Source organism: Alexandromys fortis, unplaced genomic scaffold, assembly GCF_014885135.2.
Source record: "Alexandromys fortis isolate MF-2015 unplaced genomic scaffold, M_Fortis_MF-2015_v1.1 scaffold_299, whole genome shotgun sequence".
NCBI classification, from domain to species: Eukaryota; Metazoa; Chordata; class Mammalia; order Rodentia; family Cricetidae; genus Alexandromys; species Alexandromys fortis.
In genome coordinates, this window is record NW_026068187.1 from 60336 (window position 1) to 77579 (window position 17244).

The 17244-nt window shown below is 46.8% G+C and overlaps 1 protein-coding gene across 1 annotated transcript; it reads right to left on the reverse strand.

Annotated features, from left to right (window-relative positions):
- Positions 1-2094: 2094 nt before the first annotated feature.
- S100a10 (S100 calcium binding protein A10) lies at positions 2095-11607 on the reverse strand. The gene is made up of 3 exons (XM_050129366.1): positions 11443-11607; positions 5671-5823; positions 2095-2484 (listed from the first exon to the last, which is right to left on the reverse strand). Exons 2-3 carry the CDS (start codon positions 5800-5802, stop codon positions 2323-2325), a joined length of 294 nt encoding a protein of 97 aa, XP_049985323.1. The 5' UTR covers positions 5803-5823; positions 11443-11607; the 3' UTR covers positions 2095-2322.
- Between the last annotated feature and the right edge of the window lie 5637 nt (positions 11608-17244).

The window sequence follows — 17244 nt, forward strand, 5'->3', positions numbered from 1 at the left end:
TGCCTCCAACAGAGATAAACTGGTGGGATTTTCCACAGGAGTGCAAAGAACAGTTCTTAAATCCCGAATACAGGTCCCTCCCCCATGTTTCTCAGTCTGAGCAATCAGGAATGTGCAATCTTATTATTATCTGCCCCTTACATTTGTCTTTTTCTCGCTGCTGGGTTTATCTCTATGTTTTACATCTATTTATTTTAAAACTTGTTAGAGGCAAGAATTTGTCATGCCTGCAGATTGTTAGGCAAGCTTGGTCATTAATATTTTTTTAATCTGTCCAGGCTCCCTGGTCTTCAGTTGAGTCTCGTGAACCACTGTGAGCCCAGGTTAGTTGATTCTGAGGGTTTTTTTTGTGGTGTCCTTGACTCCTCTGGCTCCTGCCATCCTTCCTCCCCCTCTACAGCAGAATTTACTGGGCTTGGCCTAATGTTTGGCCCTCTGAACATAGTTGTATAGCCTGGCCTTCTTGGGGGACTCCTAACAGCGGAAGCAAGGGCTGTCTCTGACTCTTTTCTTGGCTTTTTGAACCCTTTACTCACACTGGGTTGCCTTGTCTGGCTTCAGTAAAAGAGGAGGTGCCTAGTCTCACTGCAACTTGAATGGCTTATTGACATCCTTGGGAGGGCTGCCCTTTTCTGAAGAGAAACCAGGCATGGATGGAGGAGGAGAGATAGGAGGAGGGAGAGGTGGTATGGGAAACTGGGGTTTGGAATGTAAATAAATTAGTAAATAAAGTAAAATAATTTTTTACTCTACATTTCTAGTTTAGGTAGGGATATCTAGACTAGCAAACATTAGTTTTATCTTTAGCTAGACCTAAGTGGACCCAAGGCACTTTGATCAACTATTACATTAGATTTTCTTTCTTACACTGTGACAGACAAGATGGATCTGCATGTCAGCTCAGGTGTGCAGTCTGATAAAGATCAAACTCTATTTCTGACTCCCTTGAAGTTGGAACTTTGTTGTTTGGGGCTTGGCTGTGGGACAGGATGGAGGCAGGGCTATAAACATCTGTCGTGCATGGACTGTGCCACGGGTTATAAGATCCTGGAGTTGCTAGGTGTAACAATGGCTTGTCTGTTCAGTAGGCAGCTTCCTGATCGAGGAGAAACATGGTGGTCTAGTTCTAGAACATGGATTTGGGGAGCCATTTCTGGGGTCAGTCTAAATTCTTTAGCTGGCCATCTCCACCCCTCCATTTAATCAATGTATTGGTAAGCCTGCTGACACAGTCCTATGGTTGCAAAGCTATGATTTTTCATTCCTTATTTACCACAAGATGGGGACAAAATGGTTGCAGTTTTATTCTTGTCTTTATGGTGGATGAGTTTGTACTGAACTCTGGAAGTTTCCCCTGGAGTGACATTGATGTGTCCAATCCTAAAAGTAAGTTTTTTTTCTGGGCACGGTGGTGTGTGCCTACAATCTCAGCATTTAGGAGAGAGGCAGGAGGATCAGAAGTTCAAGGTTACTTAACACTTCAAATAACACATTTGAGGCCAGTCTGGAAATGTGTGACCTGTTTCAAAAAAATTGTTGTTTTCATTGTTGCTGACCTAATTAACTGAACTGTTTCATCCAAAATCCATGCAATGTATCTGTGTCATGTCTAGCATATTTCCTGACATCTAGGAATTAAGTAGATCACTGTTGTTGGGATTCTATCACCGAAGTGTCATATTATATCCCTTCCTATTTTGGCTCATTTTTTTTTTTTGATGGGCTTTTTTAGGCCCTAGATTTTGCTGCAGTTTTGCAATGAGAAAATGGGCTCAGATATTTCAGGCATCCAAGGTGCTGGCTATAAAAGCACCCATTTAACTGGGGAAGACTTTGTTAAGGAGTTACAGAAGTAGAATATGTTCTTGAAGAGCCCTCTTATAACAGTTTGAACTTTGATCCATCACATAGACATAGCTTCAAGAGCAAATAAAAAAGTCAGGCTCCAAGCCTGAATGGAGTGTGTTCTCATTTCGCTGGTTCGGTGAAGAAAGCCCTGTTGTGCGCTGGCTGCCCGAGGCTATGCTGACTCTTCAGGAGCCAAAGAAGCAGGGAGCAAGCATTTCAGAGGACGCAACAAACAACCACCTCAAATTCAGAACTAAAAAAAGGGACTGTCTTTATTGAGGGCAGAAGGGTGAAAACAATATAAAAATCACAAGCTTCTCTGTTGCTGAATTTCCTTTGCTTTCTCTGCTTGTCGAATTGGAGTTGGATGGCATCTGCACTTTCCTAAGGGCCCTGATCTGCTCTCAAGAAGCAGTGAGGCCGATTCCTCGGGGAGAAACGCATCAAGGAGGGAGTACCAGGGAGCCACTGGGCCTACTTCTTTCCCTTCTGCTTCATGTGTACTACAAAATAGTCATTGCACGCAATGATGAGCCCTGCAACTAGTGACAGAAAGCTCTGGAAGCCGACCTTGCCGTCTCGGCACTGGTCCAGGTCCTTCATTATTTTGTCCACAGCCATGGGGTCCTTTTGATTCTATAAATAAATAAACATAAATAAATAAATGAAGAACGAACAAAGGAAAACAGTATCAGTTAATGACGGGGATGACTACATCGTACCCGATCCAAACTGCAGACAACCTGGGCACAAGCATAACCTCTCGAGTATTCAAGCTCTTGTCTCAGGTCCTCAGTGACCTTTGTAACTCCTCAGCGTGTTTTTGTTTGTCTTGGGAATCCACTTTTAGTAATGACATATTTAGATTATGCCTAAGAACCACACTTGCCATTTTTGACTTCACACTTAGATTTTTAAAAAACAAACAAACAAACAAACAAATTTTCATTACTGACACCATATTCAGACCCTTAGAAGGGGAACTCTTCATGCAGAAACCACCTCAGATCATTTGAGGGTAAGTTTCAGGTCCCTGTGGTATGTGCTCTAAGCAGGTGCTGATGAGGACGCTGGGTTTTAGCTTTAGAGCAGATGCAGCGAGCTCTTCTTCCCTTCGTGTGGCTGGGACCCAGCAAGGGAGCCGTCCTGTCTATCTTATTCACTGTGTAGCCAGAGTCCACCACACAGTTTAGTTTGTCTTCACATATCAACTACGAATAGAGGAGTCTGGGTGCGAGTGCCCTCTCTAGGATGCCTCCCACTCTTCATGGACTGGAACCAGGCCCTCCACATGCTAGTTACGTGCCCTGCCAGTGAGAGTTGGTACACCCATGCCACCTTATTCTCGTCATTGGTATAACAATGATGTCATACACTGGACAAGTTGCAAAAGAAGTGTGTGTGGCTGGGAGGGTGACTGGTGGGTAGGCGCCAACACGAGAGCCTGAGTTTGGATCTGTAGCCCCCATGAACAGCTGGCGCAGCAGTGCACAGCAGTGCACAGCAATGCACAACAACGCACAGTAATGCACAGCAGCACACTCCTGGAGTTTAAGCAGCAGGGAGGCAGAAACATCAAGACTTTCAAGGCTTACTGACCAGCTAGTCTAGCCAAATGGACCAGGTCCAGGGTCAGTGAGAGACCTTATTTCCAAACAATGCGATAGGCCCGTGAGATAACTCCGTGGAATAGGGACTTTCTGCTATGACCGATGACCTAGGCTAGACCCCTGCAGCCTACTTCCCCAAGCTTTTCTCTGACTTCCACATGCATGTGACGGTACACAGACAAATGTAAAAAAAACAATAAGGCAGAGAATATTGAATATTGAGGAATGATACCTAACGTCAAACTTTGACCTTTACACACACACACACACACACACGAATTTGTATGACAGAATCATAAGCTCTTCAGTGCATAGCATTAATGCCCTGTGTGGGGCAGGGAGAGACAGGCAGACTCCTTGACTTTCATCTTGTTTCAATGGTGATTAGTTCGACTATCCCTTTTGCTGCCACATTGGTTAGAAGTGCAAAAGTGTGGTTACTCCGATAGGTCCATGCTATCGCAGAGAGGGAAATAACCTCTGATGCATTAGAGGCTGTTAAAAGGCACTTATGCATTCCAATGACTGCAGAATTAGTGGAGGAACTGACGTGCAATATTTTCAGCATGCTGGATGCATACAAACTGCACCAGAGATCTCCTATGGTAAAGGAGTCACATTGTCTACTGGAGGCTGCGAACTCCTCCCGTAAGCTATCAACTGAAACCCTTCTCTGTGTAGCTAATTCTGGCCTCACCGCCTGCTTCCTGGCTGTGGTCAGAGTGAGTGAAATTTGGATGACATAAGCCATCTACTTTAGAAACAAAATGCTCTGTTAATGCCTGAGTAGAGGTCTAGAGTGACAACCCTGTCTGTGCTTAGAATAAACTATTCTGCTGTGTGGAGCACAACCCTCTGTAAACACCCCAATACTCTATGTTTCTCATGTCACAAAGCCTTGAGTATGAAAGGGTGTGTGTCATATGTCACACACGATTATAGCATACACGATTTTAGCATCGAGAATGCCTCCGTTTATGTGATGGGCTGACTTACAATGAGTCCATTTTGCTCCTGAATTTTATGCTTGTCTAGAAGGATTACAACAAGTTAAAAGAGGGTATGCGAATAAGTATGTTCAGCGCTCTCATTTCAGAGAAAAGGGAACCGGGACTAGAGAGTGAGAGCAACCCACGGCTAGATCTTCTCAGTCCTTGTCTGGAACTGCAGCATGGTGCCCAAGCCACAGAGAACTGTATACTCCAGCTCACTGAGATAGCGCTAGGGCCATTGCAGTTCAGAAGGAGGGACTGGGTCACGTAACCAATACTGATGATGTGTAAAAGCAGTCTCCTGCAAAGTCCTGTGCTTATTAGCGCAAGAGTCAGGCCCTTAGGTAATGTGCTGTTTATCAGGCCCACGACAAGAGGCCAGATCCAGCCTTTACCATCACTTCCTTTACCCTTCAGAGAGGAATGCACTATTGAACACGCAGTGTAAGAACTATCCTTTATTTTCAGAAAAAGATGGGATTGTACCACAGTCTGCTATCATGTCAGGTGTGTTTGTCTTAGGTGAGCATTAAATTCAACATCTCTCTCCTGAGGACCTATGAAATCAAAGGACAATTATGCCTAGTGGACTCCCTGTCTTGAGTGGCATATCTAAAGATTCCTAGTCTTCAGGGGTTGTTCAGTCTGACCGAAGTGAGGTCAAACCTAGACTGTGCTTCTAGGCTCCTAAGTTGACATTTTCATTGTAAAAGGCAGTATTTCTAGAGTGACATTTTGCATCAACAATTAACTTGATCCCTTTATCGGTTAGTGCTGGAAAAAGAAGAAAATTCTTTTTGTCCCTGTGGATTTAAGAGGATTTGAGTACAGCAGAGTTCTCCAGTAGAGCTCTTTGTAGAAATGAGACCCTGGGTCAACCTGCAGCTCATACCCCCACATAAAGGAGATCAAGTTGTTTCAAGCAGCAGGTGACGGGAATGTGGAGCCTCTGTCATGAGGACTATAGCCCTGAGGAGCGGCATCCTTTATCCATTACACCTTTTCGTCATGTTGTTCCAGTGGGTGTGGATATTTCCACCCACAGACTGAGGGCAGGGGCGGAGTCTCCTCCACTCTGCTGCCCCAGTGCTATCCTAACACTGTCTACTAAGTAAACAAATGAAACATTTCCAAGTAGTGGCCCTACAGGGAAGGGATAGGAGAACAAGGGAAGGGCACTTTTGACTTTTATGTCTGGTTCCGAGACTTTCAACACTTACTTCCAAAAATCCAGGGAACTCCCTTTCCATGAGCACCCTCAGGTCCTCCTTTGTCAAGTAGTCTTTGTCCCCTGCAAATCTGTGGAATGTCAGCATCATGGTTTCCATGGCATGCTCCATCTGAGAAGGCATCTTGGAGAGGTGTGTTGAAACCTGTCAAAGGGCACAATGAAACAGTCTGCATTAACTTTGAAACCACATGACTGAATGTCTGCAGGGGCAATTGGAAATGATAAAATAGATGTTTTTTCCAATAAAATTCAATCAATCTTGGTGACAACAGACACATCAGGGATTGGACCTCAGAATGTGGGATTTGCCTGGCTGTCAGCTATTCTGCAGATACAAAAGTTTAATTTTCTCGGAAAGCAAGACAAGAGAGCTTTCTTTCAACTGCAAAATGCTAAATGAAAGAAGATGTTTCCTTATTTCCCTTGGCACTGAAAATATAACTCTTAGACATGGCTGAACACCAACAAGCCACAAGTCCAACCTGGTTAACACAGAAACTTCATCACTGCAGGCATGATGTAGGAATCTGGACGAATCTGATTCCAGAGGTTAGAAGTGTGCTTCCAGATGGAAATGTATAATCTCATAGCACTCTGGACTTGTTCTCCAGCGGCAGATGCAGCTTTCCTGCCTGAGTACAAGCTTTGTAAAGTCCATTGTCCAGTTCAGCAGAGGAGGAATAGATAAGAGTGCATGCAGGCTCCTTCAGGAGCCGGGTCCATTTTCAGCAGGACTCTACAGAGTGTTTTCCTCACACTCTGTAGTGAAAGAGTGCATGGTGAAAGAATATGGGCCTTTCCCCATGAAGAGTTTAAAGAGAGGAAAGGAAGCGCTAGGTCACTGCGTTCTGGTACAATGAACTTGGGCAAACATTTTGCCAGGACCCAGCTCCTAATGGAGCTCAGTATCCACATGTGGTTTTGAATTCAGATGGAGGGAGAGGTTGAAGAGCAACAACAGGAACTTGGGGTGTGCTCTGGTCTGACTCCTGCTGCTGACAGATGCCTGCTCAGTACAGATCCCCAAATTCTGTAAAGCCACCCCAACACACACACAAGCACGGAACCCTAGAACCTCACTCATGCTCTGCACATCTCCTTATCACTGACCCATATCCCCTAGCTCTCTTTCCACTTTTTATTTTGAGACAGGGTCCCACTAAGTGGACTAGGATGGCCTTAACTTGAGATTCTCCTGCCTCTGCCTCCTGAGTAGCTGGTCTTGCAGGCCTGTGCCACTAGGCCTGGCTCTGAGTATTATCTTTCACAAAGCCAAAGGTATAGTACTGAACACTAGCATTGAAAAGTTAGGTTTAAGGATTATAATTTCTACCCCTTTGTCTACAGTAAAGTACAAGAGCCAGCTACAGAAAATGCCACTTCTGAGAACACTGTCAATCAGGACCTGGCATGATTCATCTGCATGGCTTGGACAGCAACAAGGTGACATGTCAAGGTGCATGGTGCCATGAAATCCGGAAGAGCCACTCCTATCTCCTCCCTTCCTACACTGCTCGGATCTGCCCCACCTCCCCACTCCAGGATATGGCTTTCTGGTGGTGACAACAGGCTCCCAGGGAGTCTGCCTTGCCTGGATTGATTTGGAAGTGCAGGAACTGAAGAGAACTGAACTGGGCAAGTCACCTAAAGGACATGGGATGCCACCTCAGCCCTTCAACAACCCAGGAAAGGAGCCAGACACCAGGAAGTGTACTGCAGACCTAGAGAAAAAAAGAGTAACAGGCAGGCTAGGGGTTCCCTCAAATAGAAAAACAGGTCAACTTAGTACTCCCCAGAAAGGCGAGTGGTAAGACAAGGAAGCCCTGGCCTCTCTTGAATGTCCTCTTCAAGAGGGTGAGGTCAGGCTACCTTAGCCAGGAGCGGGTGCTCGCGTCTGAGGTCAGTCCACTCCTTCCTTACCCAGCTGGTTATGAAGTGGCAAAGTTCCTCCCTGAAGCTTCATATCTGCCCTTTGGTCCTCCCTCCCTGGTTCCCCCTAGCTGTTTTATTTCCCACACCGGTGAACAGAGCAGCCAACTGACTCCCTGCTTGTTCTGAGAGTCCTGCGGTAAGAACAGAAATGGGGTATGGTCACAAAGCGAAACTGAGTTGAAATTCACAGGAGATGCCCGTGATCCCAGAGGGCCCTGACCAGTGCTACACACAGGAATTGTCCTGGAGAAAGTTTAAAAGGAGGCAGAGGATCCAGTTGTGGCAGGGGCAGTCCCAAGAACTATGAACTGTCCTTTTCTGGGTGGGGCTGGCACCGCCAGGCTCACCCCATAGTGCGCTACTAGAGTGAAGCTTTCCAGGAACCCAAATCTGGCCCTGCCACTCCACCTAACACCCCACAAACCCCACTCTGGACGGGGCACATCTTCCCCTTCTGGTTGGGTAACACTTTGTCACAAGGGCCTTGGGACTCTGTCTGAGAGGCAGGGGAATCTGTTCTGTGTCCTGACACCCCATCCCATACCTGGTATACACAATCGGGTGCTGTTGTCCACCCAATCTGCCTTGGCCCTACAGCTGCCTTGGTCAAGAACCACATATTACTCTGTTTTAATTGAGAGATGATTAATTACCATTGTAGAACAGATGGTTCAAAGTAGCTGAGAAACAGATGAGATTATCCATAGAGAGCTGACAGTTTGGCAGCTCAGAGTTCAGCAGCTAAAGGAGATGGGTTCTGGGGAGGGCAGAGAAAGGGGCCTAACAGGGCTCACCTAAGAATGTCATGGCAGAGTGCAGAGCACATTCCAGACACGACTGGGAGCAGGGGGGAGAAGGGGGATGCCTGTCCTGCTAAGCAGGTCTGGTCGGATGGCCAGGCTTCTCACTCCTGCCTGTGCTTTCTCTTGTTTTCATTCATCATGCCTTTTACTGCCTCACGCCTTTCAGGGATGGACCCACCCGCCTCGGGGTCCACTCACCGGGTCCACTCACCAGGTCCACTCACTGGCTCCCTGGGATGGATCCACCTACCTCCAGGCCCACTCACCTTCCCTTGAACCATTTGGTTCATATGTCTGCTTATGCCCCTCACATGTTAGCCTGAGCAACAGGTCTCAACTGTCTCTCTGCAGAAAACAACTCTGTTTTTTGTAGCTCTTACACCAACACCTACCTTGCACATCTCACTTAGGAGCTTAGGAGCCAAGAATGTTCTCATTCTCTCCCTTGGTCTTTCTGGGAGGCCCAGAAGGCAGGATGGGAGTCCTTCTTCCTGAGCAATCCCAAATGTCTGTCCTGGACCTATGCCCAGGTCTAGGCTATAAATCTCAGAAGCTGGAGGCCTGATTTACTTTGTTCATCTGTATTTTGTCCATCTCATGCTTTTTTTTTTTTTTTTTGAACCACCCAGAATTAATTAGGGTGTCAGGGAACATAAACATTCATTATTTAAAAAACATTTAGTGTTTCTGTTCTTTTGTTTAGGGGAGTTTGAATAACCCTTTCTTTGTTTTTTTTTTTTTTAATTGAATCCAGAAAGCATTTTTGAATCTGACTCTTAAAGTATATTTGGAAGAGTGAGTTTAAAATAATGGATTTTGGCTCAGGCTCTCTCACCAAACAAAACTTGCTTACTACAGACATGATCTGTAAAAGAAAGTTCCAGAAGCAATTCAGTAGGAAGAAAGAACTGAGAAACCTATTCTAATCCAACCAAAAGCACCCACTTTTCTACCGGGAGCTGTCGTGATTCAGCCAAAACCAACGACAATATGGCGACAGTAGGGATTATTTAGTTGGAGAGGTAGAAAGTCCTGAACATTGCTTTAAAAGCAAGTCTTTCCCTCCCTCCCTCCCTCTGAGGAACACATGCTAAGCCTGCTACTCCCTTTTGTTTTTGCTGTATGATTCCTAAGCTTCCAGGCCTGAGGAAATGGGAAGCTTAGGACAGAGCCCATACTTTAGTCCAGCTTTTCCCAGCACTGTGAACATATTTTATAATTCTGAAAGAATCTCATTGTCTTCCTTAGCTATGTTTAAATGGATGGACTGTATCCAAGAGCATAAGAGCATAACAGTTTAGTGCTTGAAATCTCTCTCTCTCTCTCTCTCTCTCTCTCTCTCTCTCTCTCTCTCTCTCTCTCTGAAAATCGAGGAGGCATCCAGCCTCAGCACCACCCAGCCCAGGGCCTGACCACACTGGGGTGACTGCTCAGAAGCTGGCCAGAAGCCAGGCATAGGAGGACAAGGGCTCATCTCATTCTGTGTCCGGGGAAAAGACAGAAAACAGATCACACAGAAATCCGAGTGAACCCAAATAAAGCCAAGCAAACCAAAACCCCCGGTGGACTGAAATGCAGGCTCTAAAAGTTCTCTTTGGCTGTCAGGAGCATCCTCTTTAACCATGTAGAAAGGAGACTAAATCGACATTGCTAGGAATCTGGGGGGGAAGACTAGGGTAATGAAGTCTCAGGGAGTCACACGAACTCATCCCCTGCACAACTCCTGGCACTATCGTTTGCAATTGGCTGAAACCCAATGAAGGCCAAGCTGTCTGACAGGGTGTTTGTTTCCACTTCAAACTCAAACTTCAGGAGGAGAAACATGCAGCACCAACCGGAAACCTCTCAAGCAGAGAAGCAAAGCCCAGTGAAACTGAGGCCTCCTGCCATAGGGCAGCAACCTGGTGCTAACCATCAACAGTCTTGTCCCGGCCTTGCCAGTCTAACGACTACCCTCCCAGGCAGCTCACAAGAAATCCCTCCTTCAGGTTGGTGGCCAGTTCGAGTGTGACTCATTTCCTCTTGGAACTGCCCTGGAAGATGGCACAGTTCCTCTTTTCCTTCAGGGAGTGTTCTGTCCAAGCATCCACAGCTATCGACCAGCGAGGCCGCACCCATGGTCTCACAGCTGAGTCACAGGTCTCAGATCACTAGGAGAATCCTGGAACCCTTCGTACTAACTCCACCCTACAGAATCTAGCTTCCCTGGGGTGGGGGTGGGAGGATGGAGGGAGGTGGGATAGCGAATTTCAGTATTTGGCCCGAGGCTCTTTGCTGATCTGTTACTTTTCTGTTTGCCTTGCCAATCTCACAATAGTTCTCAGAAGACCTCACAGGAAGGTCTGGAAAAAAAAGTCAATCCTGTGGCCAAGCTCAGACCCTGACCTCCATCTGTAGCATCATATCAAATCAATTTGGGCCTGAAGATTGCTCACCAAGCCTGCTCTCACTCCACCTCCTGCTGGGCCCCTTCCTTAAATTCAATAACAAGAGAGAAACTTGCTAGAGAAAAATCGCCTCACTCCCTCTCACCCCAGAACTTCATGAAGACAACAAACAGAAGGCCTTCGTTCGCCCTGAGATCCTTCCCCACCAACCTGCAACTTGCACTGGAGCAGATCACCTAGAGGAGCAGGGCCCTTTAAAAAGGGAATCCTCCAGCTGCCAAGCCGCCAGTCCTCCCTGGCCCAGATTGGTTCCGGCAGCCCTGCTGTGGAGAGGCTAGGAACATCTGGGCTGAGGTCTGGCTAGCTCTAGTTAACTCCTAAGACTGTTGTAAAGTAGGAATGGCGAGAGTGAAGAAGTGTACGCCAAAGGAAAGAGGTCAAAGGAACAGCGGCCCCAACGCCAGGGTGGGGTAGCTGCAAACAATCGTCGCCTCCGCCCCAGCGGGTCTGGGGGTGTCTGCAAGTGGGAGGGTGGCCCCACCCAGGCCCACGGGGCACAACACTTCCCAAAGCCGAGCTGGAGTTCCGATCGAGCCAGGTATGGGGTTCCCCTGGGCAGGTGAGGGGTGAGAGACTCACCTGGGCCCCGAGGCGCAGCAGTCGAAGGAAGAACTGGACACAGCGGAGAGGAGCTCGCTGATGGCCAGGAGTCTTTGTACGCGGGGCGGGTGCAAAGGGCGGAGGCGCCCCGGAGCGGGAGGAGCCTGGAGGGCAGGCAGCCGCGCTCCCCACCGGCTCCTCCCTTCCTGCCCCCCACCCCACCCCGCCTTAACACACACACACACACACACACACACACACACACACACACACACAGAGAGAGGCCGGTCACACACCCTTCCCACTCTACTCTGCTGACAGATGAACCTCGCCCGTCCCCAGGGACAGTCCTATTGTAAACGTCCCTGCAAGCAGGAACGCTCTTAGTCTCGAATATTTCAGGGCATCCCCACCCAGAGCCGTGCCCTTCCTCTCGGGTTTGGTTTTAGAAAGTGGGTGAGTGTAGAAATAAGAATCCGGCCGTCCTGCGGGTGGGGCACACTGGCCCAGACCCAGAGCCAAGCGGTTCTACCGGAACCTACAGGTTTAGGAATCATTTTCTGGAAGACAAGGAGGAATGTGTGGAGTCCTGAACACCTGGGCCACCTAGTTTGCTCTTGAATCTGATCCTGGTGGTCGGTCCTGGAGTCTCCAAGGTTGAGCGCAGAAGCTAGGCCCCTGTGCTCCTGCCTAGCCTTGGCGGTGGTGTTAGCTCAGTCAACTTCAGGGGCCTCTTGGATCTCTTGGAAAAGGGCTCACCTTTCCTGATACAGCTTGTGGAGCTGTTGCCAATGTCACTAAAAGCAGTTTCTGGGCCTCCTTTTCGACTCTTCTTGACCCTATAAAGTTGTTTGAAGAAATTTCTGGAAGATATTTAGAGAAAACTGAAGTGTCTCCTAACTGACTTTCACCCACAACCCCGTGCTTATTTTTATTGTGGTTTGGGGTTAGATGCAGACTCCTAGAGGCTGACTGGAGACACGGCCCGGCCCTAGCACTGGGGTTTCCCCTGTTTCCAGAGGAAGTCCTGGAGGAATGAGAGATTCCAAAGGAATGAACAGAATCAGGGAATCCTCCAAGTGCCACCACGTGACAGTCTTGGCAGGAGTCAGGAAAACCCAACTTGGTTCAGCTCTCTTTTCTCCAGGGTCTCCTAAATCTCAGCTCTCTTCTTCAAGGGGGCGGTTCTTCCAATTCTTCCTACAGGCCTCCTAGGCCCCAGGTCATCTGCACCAAGGGAGGAAATCCTGACCCTTCCCTTTGGTCCCAGGGAAGATGAAATTGTATTTAGATTTTTCTACTGCTGGCTTTCTTCAGCTGGGCCACAAGCCTTAGGATGTTTAGTGTGTGCTAGGCCCTGGGGCTTCAAAAAAGCAAGAATTGTCTTTTCTCTCAAAGAACCCTAACCTTTCTGGGGAAGTAGTAAGTAAAATTCCTGTTCTAGTGGAAGTTTCACTCCAAACCCTGGCATCCAAAGAGTCTGGAATGTTCTAGTGGAAGTTCCAAACCCAAGCCCCCTCCCCCATCTCTCTCCAAACTGCCGCCTCTCAGAAAGCCTGCCAAATGACCATCCCTCCCCCAGAGATGCTCAAGACTTTTCCCACCAGATATTTAAACTGCCCCCCAGAAAACAGGTCTCTATTTCCTGTCTTCTCTCTGGAGGTTAGAAAATCATCCGGGAGCGTTTTACCCATTAAACCTGGGCTTTTTCCAATTCTGTTTGATTTGGCCTGATTTGGATGCTGTGTCAGCGGAGAGGCTTATAGGGTGCAAAAAATTTCCAATTCCCAGTGATTGGTGAGCAGTACAAGAATGTTGGAGAGGGGCTTCTAAGACCCCTTGGGGGGGGGAGGGCAACAATCATGGAGGAAGCAACATTTGATGAAAACTCAAATAATCCAGCTGTCACTGTAACTCTTTAATCTGTAAAAATGTCACAACCTTTGAAAAATGTGTATGGGCTCTGATTGTGTCTGAATGAACGTGTTTCGAAGTTGTTATGTGACTGTGTAAGTGCACACACTCCCACGTGCACATGTGCCAGAGCGCTTGTGTGGCTCTCAGAGGACAGTTTTTAGGAGTCTGTTCTTCCCTGGTTCTGTGGGATTCGGGGACTGAACTCAGGTCATCAGGCTTCCACAGCAATACCTGTACTCTCTGAGCCCTCCTGCTGACTTCCATGGAGGGCTTGGAAAACATAACAACTAAAACAATAAGTAAATTTATTTATAAATGCACAAACCATGCATTTCTTTCTAGTCTTATGTATATATTTACATAATTATGATTATACTATTAGGAATTTTGCAAATTCCCATCAAGACAAATCAAAACAAGCCAAATTAAGAAATATCCAGGTTTAATGGGATTCCTGCACTCTCGGGAAGCCCCGAGGGGCCGCGAATGCAACCACCAGGAGGAAGGAAAAGGGACCAAGTGGTCCTCTTTTGGGAGTTCACTTAAATACTCCCTTCGAGTGGTCATGACCCCTTAGGGATTTGGAGTCCAGACCAATACAGCTCTCAGGCCTGGGGGCTAGGATAGATGCGAGGGGCTGGGGTCTACGTTCCCAACTTAACAATACTGATTTTGAAAATTAGTAGTATTCTCTTTTTGCTCCACAACATTCCTCCTCTCCCTGCTCCCTCTCTGTTGTGGAGGTTTTGGGGATTCACTCAGGGCTTCCCACATGCTAAGCCCCCTACTGCTGAGTTACATCTCTGGTCCACTTTCATTTTTCTGCATCACTGTCTATCAAGAGCACCACGTTCACCCACTCACTCCCCCTTTTCATTCAGTTCCTGTTTTCTTATATTCGCTAGAGGACTCTGGGATTCAGAAGCCCTGGTGTGTGGGGTCCTATGAAGAAGCTGAGTTTTTGAAACACTGTGCTGAACAGAGCCAGCAGGATGAAGACGATAGCAAGGGCGTTCTCCCTGCTCCCAGAGGAGCTTCTTAGCTGCTTTCTGTACTGATAGGTCCATGAAACTTCCAGCACTTGTGAATCTTTAGGAAGCTGGGTGTGGTGATGCATGTTGATAATCCCAACCCTTGGGAGGCAAGAAGATTGTGCATTTGAGGCCTGCCTGGGCTACACAGTGAGGTGATCAAAAAACAAACCAAAACCAAAACACTCCTCTCCAGGAAAACTGATCCCAGCCAAGTTATCTCTGCAGGAGATGCTTATGCCTTGTCAATGGCATGGATCAAGGGAGGCCAGCCCTGCTTCCCTCAGGGCAGAGACCATTTCCCGATCCAGAGCTGCTTAGAAAAAAAAATAGAACTGGAGCAAGCAATGAGCGGGAGATGTGCAGAGAGCAGCAAACGGAGCAGCACTGGAAGGACAGGGGCTGGATACGGTGTGGTTCCTGGAATGGCGAGGAAAGGAGCTACAAGTTGCCCAGCAGGCTTGTGGTACTTTCTAGGGTGCAGAATGCTAGCAGCAGGAGAGTCTCTCTAACAGTAAGGCAATGCTAGAAATCCTTCCTCCTTCCCCGTGAGGCAAAGCAGTAAAACCCCATCACCGGTGGCTCTCGGTCACTTTGAATTTGTGGCTGGAGCACAGAGGTGTGGGCTAGTCACTAGAAATGTCTGCTTCTCTTCTAGAGCTGTTTCCAGGAAGTAGCTGCTTAGCTTGGGATTATGTTTCTAGCACCTCTTGATCCAACTGGCACTATGAGAATGCAAGTGATAGGCTTCTCTTCCAGACAGGCAGCAAAGATGACTTCCCGGTAGCTTTTGTTTATGTTTGCTAGAACTCGAAGGCTCTAGAGATAGAAGAGCCACAGTTGGGAAGCGCCTAGGTCCTTGGATAACGATATGGCGGAAAATTACTTGTTGATCAGAAGCCCATCACTGCATCAGTTATGTGGGTAAGAAAGACCTAAGAATCTTGGGGTTTAGTTGCTACAACCTAACCTGAGTGAACAGAGGGACATTCTTTTGAACGCTAGTATTTTGGGCAGCACAAGGTCATTGACCAATCTGTTCTAGACACTGATGGCAAGAAGTATTCATAGGTCCCGGAAATTAGACTGTTTCTTTATGTGTGTGGTAGGTTGTACCATGCACCATGCAGAAGCCTGTACAGCCTACCTTAACAATCTATCTCCCCAGAGACCAGGTCCACATAAACCATAGCTGAAGAAACTATATCAGTCAGTTTCAGTGCCCTGGGAGGAGTCATAACAGTCCTGCAGGGCACATCAGTTATGTCAAGACTTTTTTTTTCTGACAATACAAAAAGGAAAAGAAAAGAAACTGATCTAAATAAATAAATAATACTGTACTAGTGTACCCCAAAATTGTGAGTTGAATATTTAAACTGTTTATTATACTATTATAAATAATAAATCACATAATGTATAAAAGGATCAATTTTGAACAAATATCTTTGCCCATGCTCTTGCTTTATATGGATTCCTACAAGGAAATGCCTCATAAACTCACATAAGTTTGCTTATGTGGCTCGGACTAGTAGCAAACAGGAATGCTCTTGTGGGGAAGATAGGAGGAAAACCAGGTGCCGGCATGGACACAGGAGTGTACCGATTCCAGAAACTGCCCCAGTGGCAAAGTTCTTAAAGCTCAGAGTCTTGTCTTTGTTGGCACCTGCTTAGGAAGTGGGAGCTTGTTTCTAAGGCAATGAGAAGCCACAGAAGACCGTAAACAGGAAGTGAGCAACACTCCTATTTAGCCCTGTGCTCTAGGCAGCTCCACACCGTCAGCCAGAGTTTCCTTGTGGGTAAAGTGGGGATGGATTCACCTTCCGGTACACAGGGAAGGACCGAGCCATTTAATGAACCTGAAGTTATCCAGCTCAGTCTCAACAAGTCCCATCTCTTTTGTGAGATCTTCTACTTTGCAAGAGAAGTAGCCTTAGAAAAACAGGCTGGGCTGTTGGCCACTACCAAAGGTGTGTGAAGGGCTCAGCCAAGGCTGCATAACTTATCTCTATCTTAAAGTGGCAGAATTCGAGACTAGTGTTGGGTCCAGGGGAGTCACGCAAAGATGGGGACAGATCACCAAAGTCTAATAAACCAGAAGCAAACTTTTTTCCAGAAACCAGAATCCAGGGAAAAATATTAAAAAATAAAATAAAAAATAAATAAAATAAAATAAAATAAAAGCTTATCAGCCAGAGATGGATTTTGTAAGGCTGTGGCGAAGGCCAGTTTCTGAGTCCACCTTTTTATAGTAGGGACACCAAGCACTAAGTCTGAACAAAGGAATTTTTACAATCTCAAGGTAAAACTCAGATACAGATTGCCTTACTTTACAATCTCCACCTAACAGAGTTTTTCAGTGTTTGTACTTAACCCTTGTCTTCCTTGGTACTTCCAGGTAGTGTTTACTGAAGCCCTGTCCTCTCCCCTTTGATGCTGCCAGTTTCACAAAGCAGGGATAATGCGTAACCCAGAGGTCATATATCTATTTCCTAAAAGTTAACTCAGCTCATACCTGTAGGCTAGCTCTCAGTTTGCAGAGAGATGCTTCAGCCTTGTAAATAGAGCTATGGTTGTAAAGCAGAGTAACTCACTGTTAATATTAATCCTCAAGCTGCTGAGAAAGCTGCTGACAGTCTGCTCTCATTCTCTTAGGCTTACAACTTTATATTTCTTTATTTTTACATTCCTGTTTCTGGAATCTACAGTTTTATTTTTTTATTCTTGGACCTTTCAAGTGTTATTGTTTTTTTTTTCTCTACAGAAGTTCTAGTTCTCTCATTAAAAAAAGATTTATGGCTGGGCAGTGGTGACACTAATTCCCGCACTCAGGAGGCAGAAGCAGGTAGATCTCTGTGCATTCAAGGCCATTCTGGTCTACAGAACTAGTTCCAGG